Source organism: Lynx rufus, unplaced genomic scaffold (assembly GCF_022079265.1).
Source record: "Lynx rufus isolate CCGP_SWC_20201006 ecotype Redwood Valley unplaced genomic scaffold, mLynRuf1.p SCAF_7, whole genome shotgun sequence".
NCBI lineage: Eukaryota > Metazoa > Chordata > Mammalia > Carnivora > Felidae > Lynx > Lynx rufus.
Window position 1 is genome coordinate 116,004,691 of NW_025814889.1, and position 7,038 is coordinate 116,011,728.

General features: G+C 48.1%; 1 protein-coding gene across 1 annotated transcript in view; it reads right to left on the reverse strand.

Annotated features, from left to right (window-relative positions):
* Positions 1 to 6,725, reverse strand: part of TMCC3 (transmembrane and coiled-coil domain family 3) — a 74,566-nt gene extending 67,841 nt beyond the window's left edge. The window contains exon 1 of the mRNA XM_047066651.1: positions 6,648 to 6,725. Within this exon, the coding sequence (XP_046922607.1) occupies positions 6,648 to 6,725 (78 nt within the window). The remainder of the gene's footprint in view (positions 1 to 6,647) is intronic.
* Positions 6,726 to 7,038: the final 313 nt, after the last annotated feature.

The following is a 7,038-nucleotide window of genomic DNA, read 5'->3' on the forward strand; positions in this document are numbered from 1 at the left end:
CCTCACATAGTGAGAAGCATATGCCATCAGTCCAGAGAAGCTAAAGTTCTACTGGGAGATCTGCAGAGGCCAGATTGTGACCAGACTGTCACAAGAAGAACCGCCCTTGTTATATCCTTCAATTGCTCACGTTCTGGAGACCAAACACCAGGCTAGAAGATGGTTCTTTACTGATAATCATTTAAAATTTTTTTAGGTTTGTTTGTTTATTCACTTATTTATTGAGAGAGAGAGAGAGAGAGAGATAGCACAAGTGGGGTGGGGGGAGAGACAGAGGGAGAGAGAGAATTCCAAGCAGGTCCGACACTGTCCGCACAGAGGCTGACATGGGGCTCAAACTCATGAACCACGAGAGTATGACCTGAGTCAGAGTCAGACCCCTAACTGACTGAGCCACCCAAGCGCCCCTTTTTCCTGATGTTGTTAAATCACGAGCTTATTTAACAGCCTTTAAGACTTCTCCAAAATAATGGCAAGAATCTTGTACTGGAAGCATCGTAAAAAGTTCATAAATTATCACTCTACACCATTCATTCAACAAAAGTTTACCAGGCACATAAGACTATATACACCAAAGACTGGCAAAGTGCTGTGTCATAAGAATCCCAAACACAATTTGGCTAGGCACCCTGCAGAAGTTGAACACAACCGTCTTCACAAGGACCAGACAGGTTTACTGAGACTGAGCTGCTTTCCAGTATTCATCTGAGACAGAAGACGGGAAGTGGTTAAAATGCAAGTTCTGCAATTAGATCTGGATTCACCAAATCTTAGCTCTACCATTTCCAAACCGCCACGAGACTCTGGACAGATCATTTAAACTGCCCAGGCCTCAACTTCTTCACCTGTAAAATGGAACTATAAATAAGCTTTGTGAGGATTAAGGAGACAGTGCATTCGAAGTGCTTAACACTGTGGCTGGTATACAGTAAGGAATTGGCACATGCTGGCTGTTAACATTGTTCCTGCACTTTTCATTTATGTTCTTTTTGCCTCCTTACAGAGGAATAATCAACAAATACACCGTTTTCCTTCGGTAGCACCCCCCTTTCCCCAATCCAATGGAAGCAGTTGGATCACGCACAGATCATATATCCTGATGTTCCTTTTCCAAGGAATGTAAAGTCCTCATTCTGATTCACAGTAGAGTGATTCATGGTTCTCTTCCTTCTCTCTCACCAACCCCCTCCACTAACAACTTAAAAATGCAATAAGGAAACAGCAGGGCTGAACGCTGCAGCCTGTCCTAAGTCAAGACATGGGCAATTTCCATCCAGAAAGATCAGGTTGGTTTCTGACCTTAAGAGCAGCGTTGGAAATTCAGGCAGTGGCTCTGAAGCAAAACACATCTTGCCATCCAACTTGGGAGCAGCTGTCTCGGTATTCGACAGCGGATGTGACAAGCGGGTGTGCTGGTGGCTGGCAGTTTGCTCTCCTCTGAAGGGAGAACCGGTGAGCCAGCAGCACAGCCCAGCTCGAAATACACACCCCACATCAATCTATCCGTCCTGAATTTCAGACAAATCGGACTTGAGGCACTCATCATTATTCGCCGTGCTTGTAAATGAACTCTTCGGAGTATAACGCATCACTGATTAAAGGTGGACTCACAAACTACTCAGTTTACCCCTTCACCAGGTCAGGGCCCCCCCCCCCGAGACGGAAGTCTGTTCCCACTCAGTTTTGTTCCTGCCCAGGAAGTAAGCATGCGATCATCAACTTATTACATCATTGCCCAACCACTTCCACTCTGAGAAGGGCTAGGACAGCCTCTTCTTGAACGCTTTTGGCCATTACTCATCAGGCAACTCAGGATCTATTTCCAAACCACAGAACACTTACACAGGTACTACAGGTAGCCACCGTGCCCAACACTGGTTTTATTTCAGATGTTAGAGACTCCTATACTTACTATCATTTCCTCCTGTAAAATAGGAGGGTATTTCCTGGGGCCGCTAGTCTAAATAAAATACAATCACAAAACAAAATACAATTAAGCTTCCAGAGAGAGGCTGTTTCATTCACCATTATATTCCTGATGCCTAGAATAGCAGCTAGCATATAAAAGGTGCTCAGCAAGCATCTGTAGAATGAATGAAAGCTCTTGTTCCCAAAGTGCCAGTGTCTACAGTTTATAAACATAGCGACAAATATGTAAACAATCAATGTGATAAGGAACGTGTATCACAGAGGAGGAACAAAACGCTAAAAATGCAAGAATCTATTCTATTCACAAAATTAGCAGTATTCCCATTTTGAAGCTTATGATCACTTCTCATACAGTAATAACAAAAATGGCTACCATCTAAGGGCGCCTGGGTGGTTCAGTTAAGCATCTGACTCTTGATTTTGGCTCAGGTCACGATCACACGGTGGTGAGATCAAGCTCCGTGACGGGTTCCACACTGAGCACAGAGCCTGCTTGGGATTTTCTCTCTCTCTCTCTCTCTCTCTCTCTCTCTCTCTCTCTCTCTCTCTCTCTCTCTCTCTCTCTCTGCCCCTCTCCAGCTCAGGCTCTTTCTCTCTCAAGAAAACAAACAAAAAAACACAAAACAAAAAAAAAACATCAAAAATAGCTACCATCTACTGGGTTCTTTCTGGGTACCAGACATTTTATAGATGTTACTGCATTTATTCTTCGTAACACCCCTAGGGTGTAGAAGAGGAAACTAAGACAGAGAATGATTATAGGGTACATGGCATCACTAGTGCAAGACCTGCCTTCTGGGGGGTAGCCTAAGGAAAGCAGTTCTGTAGGCAGAATACTCTGGCCCTTGGGGGCAGGATGGAATAGGGGCTGATGAAATCATAGAGCAATGAGGAAGCGAATACACCATTCTCTCTTCCAGAGGTCATAAGTGGCTAAACTAAGGTGGGAGATGACTGGGGACATTGGAGAAAGGAACCAATTCCAGAGAAATGTCAAAGAAAGGCCCAGTGGGATGGCTGACAGATTAGAGACGGACAGAAGGTAAGTACTCAGGATGACGAGCGATTCTGTTAGTCATTTCTTTCTTTCTTTCTTTTCTCTTCTTTTTTTTTTTTAACAAATGCTCTCTTACTGAAGACTCATGATGCACTCACTCCCTGAAGTAGGGACTATTATCACCTCTGTTACAGATGGGGAACTGGAGACTCAGAGAGGTTAGACCTTGCCCCAGTGGTCACTCAGTTGGGAAATGTGAAGAGCCGGGATATGATCCAGGTCACAAGACTGGAGATTCCTAGCTGCTGACCACTATCCACAAGTGGCTCAAAGTGGCATTTTATAACATCTAAAGTTAGAACAAAAATTTGATTCACACATAATTAATAAAAACCAGTTAATCTAGAGCAAAGCAGACTGACTGTGTTCTTAAAATGATGACAGGCTTTAACTATCTAGGGCACAAAAAAAGGTAGGATTCTAATTATGCATGCTTTCTTTTAAAGTAGGGGGATATTTTGTGTGTTGAGTTAACATGCATCATTTCTGAGTTCTACACAGATTAAGCTTAAAACTGTGAATGATCCTGACTTGTCAGCTTAGAGATAATCATGGAATTCATTAGTTATATTACATTTTCACTGCGGGCGGGGGGAGGGGGGTAAGATATCTAGGTTAATCCACCTGGCTGTAAAAATAGATTTCTGCAATGTTAAAATAGTACACTGCCTCATTATTATTCTAGTCTCAAAGGCTTAACCAAGCTCACCCAGAGAGATGTGTATGTTTCCTGTTATCTCAACACGGTGTTAGTTTTGAACTTAAAAAATGACCATTCAGTAACCAAGAACTTGATCTCTTAGAGTCTTAGAGCCTTCCTGGGAGGAAACTGCCTGTCTCTGAAAGGCTAATCAACTCCTCACATGCACCTCCAGTTCTCCTCATAGTATTTTTAGGTGAGCTAATTTACCAAGAGTCCACAAAAAGGTTCTCATAAAATCCTGTACTAGACAGTTTATTGCCAAGGGGAAGGTGACATCAAGAAATTAAACCCTAATACTGCCAGATGTTCTCCTTCTGCCTCACATGTTTTCTGAGTGTAAAGAAAATACGTCTTTATTGTTAACTCTAAATGAGTTCCACAAAACAGGAGCTAGAATCATCTGATGGGATAAATACCTTCCACACAGAAGACTGCTGGTACTTTCCCTTCATCACGGCAGGCTTACTGCAGCCTTAAGGACAGACTCAAAATTACATCAGCCTCACCTGAGAAAAGTTAGAGGCGTTTACAAAATTTCCTCCAGTTCTATTCCTTGCCACCTCAACAGCAAAACCCTAAAAGTAGACAGTCAGAAAGTTTACACAGGGATCGCAGCATCATTGCAACAGAATGTGTCCATCACTGTCTACTAGAGTTCTAGTCCTCCTTGGTCTGAGTTCCTCTAGTCCTCACTAGACTTCATTTGCCCAATGAGCTAATTTAGCATACTCAGTACATATAATGTCTAACTCAGATTTAATACACAATCTATTTTAAAAAGCAGGTGTCGGGGCATCTGGGTGGCTCAGCTGGTTGAACACTGGCTCTTGATTTCAGCTCAGGTCATGATCTGGCCGTTGGTGACATCGAGCCCCGTGTCAGGGCATGGCAGAGCCTGCTTGGGATTCTCTCTCTCCCTCAGCCTCTGCCCCTCCCCCGCAACCCTCTGAATAAATAAATAAATTTTAAAAAATAAAAACAAAAAATCAGGGGTCCCATGCTAACAAAACAATGTAGTAACTATAACATCACCTGTAGAATTTTCAAGAAAAGAAGAAACCCCTTTCGCATAAGGTTGTGGTACTTTAACAGAAAAGGGGTGTGTGGAAATGGAACACGGGCAGAAACCGAGACAAACTAAGCCTGCAGTTAAGTTACATGTTTGTTTTGCCACTTTCCATCTAGGTAGCTCAGGTGGGAACTCTATCAGCACCATTTCACAGAATACGAAGAGCGGTTTTGCAAAGGTTCAGTTTTGCCAAATCGCTTAAATGAGCTCACAATGAGCCACCCATCCCTCAAAGATTACTAATCTTGTTGTTTACACAAAGATTATCACAGTTGTGACAAGAGAAACCAAGCTTCCACACTTTTTTTCAAGTCTGAAATTTCTTCTGTCAACTGAAACATTAATAGACTCCTCCAATTACAAATGCATTAGAAAAAGATCTTCACCTTTCTTCCTGGTTAACTCTGTGTTAACCAGCAGACATCCTTCCAAAAATTTCTAACTGTAGGTAACCAATGATCTTTCACCAATGTTTTCTTCCAAATGGAGTTCATGGTCATTTTCATAACAAACTGCTACAAAACTTTTAAAGAAAATGCAAAACGTATCATGGTGAACATTTTGTAGTGTAACTGTCGAATCACTCACTATTCTGTATACCTGAAACTAAATACAACATTGTATGTTAAAAAAACAAAACAATGTCAGCTACACCCCAATAAAAAACTAAAGTGCAGAACATAAGAATTCTCTTGGGGAGTGGAGGAGCGTGAAGTGGCTGCAGGACGTAAGTATTACTCCACCAAATAAATTCAATCTGTAACTCGATTCTGTAAATTCAATTCTGTTAACTCGATTAACAAGATACTAAAGGAAAAAAGGAAAACAGGAACTAGTTACTTCACTTATAGGATAACTGATTAGTTCTCCGAATTGTGATTAAACACCCAAATCCTGCAACACAGGCCGAACTGCATTTGTCACTACTGCTGCTTTTCCCATCCAGTGGCCTCTCGACCTCGGGAGATGACAGGCCAGAATTTGAGCAAAACTCTACCTGTGGACTTCATACAGGGAGGCTGACACTCAAATGCTGCGATCTCGAACGAGTAGTTAGCAAAGCACAACTCCAGGTTCCTCCGCCAGAACAAGTGCCAGGGTGGAGGACCTGCGGTTTCTCAAGGGGAGGACGGCACGCCGAGGGCCGAACTGCCCGGGAGAGCCAAGGTCCCCCCCACCTTCCCGAGCCCACGGGGGCGTCCGCTCCCGGGAGGGACCGGCGCTCAGGCTGCGGCCTCCGTCTTCATCTCGAAGCACTACAGGGCTCGTCTCTGCTGCTTGCTCTGAGAGCTATTTTCGCCCACAGCCAAAATCAGCAACAGCAAATTACACTGCAAACAATGGAGAGGGCGCCCGCTCGGCACGGCTGGGAACTCCGGGACGGCGGCGCGAAGGCTGACTTTTCACTCGGGCGGAGTCGGGGCGGCCGCCGCGCGAGACCGGGAAGCCGGCCCGCCGCCTCTGCCCCGCGCCCGCAACCCCGAGTGCCGGGGAGGCGCGGGCAGCACCGGCGGTCAGGAGGGCGAGCGAGCCGTCCCGGCGGGGCCCCGGCTGGCGGGATTCCCTCGCGTCCGGGCGCCGCGCGGCGGGCGCTCCCTTGCGGAGGGCGGCGGAGCGCGGGGCCGTCGGGGAGACCGGGCGCCCGGGTCCGGCAGGCGAGCGGGGACCGAGCAGCGGCGGAGGGCGGGGTACGGCGGGCCCGGCTCTGCTCTGCCCCCGACCCGGGCTCCGACGCCCCTCACCCTTCCCAGGCCCTTCGGCGCGGACCCGTGGCAGCAGGGGAGGGGAGAGAGGCGGGGAGCGAGAGTTGGCTAACACCGGAGCCGAAGCCCACCCGGCCTCGCCCCTCGGCGCGGCGCCCCCACCGCCGCCCTGCCCGCGCCTCTCACCCGGCTCTTGCAGCGGTGGTGCCGGCCCGGGTCGGAGTAGGTCCGGTCCACGGTGAGCGCCGTGTCGCTGCCCGGCATGTCGGCGCTCACGCCGGCAACTTTCCCGTCTCCCCCGGCCGCCGCGCCACGAGCCGCCGACCGTGCTCCGGCTCGCCCGGGGAGCCGCGGCCGAGGGGGCGGCGCGGGCTGCTGCAGCTGTTGCCGACACCCGCGCGGCCGCCCTGCGCCGCCGCCGCCGCCGCCGCCGCTGCTGGGGGTGGGGGTGGGAAAGGGGGTGGGGGAGGCGGGGCAGGGACGCCAGAGTCTCCTCCCCCTTCCCCTCTCCCCGCCTCCCCCTGCCCACCCGCAGGGCCCAAGACCCTGACCGGGTGCAACTTCTCCGCCTCCCTCC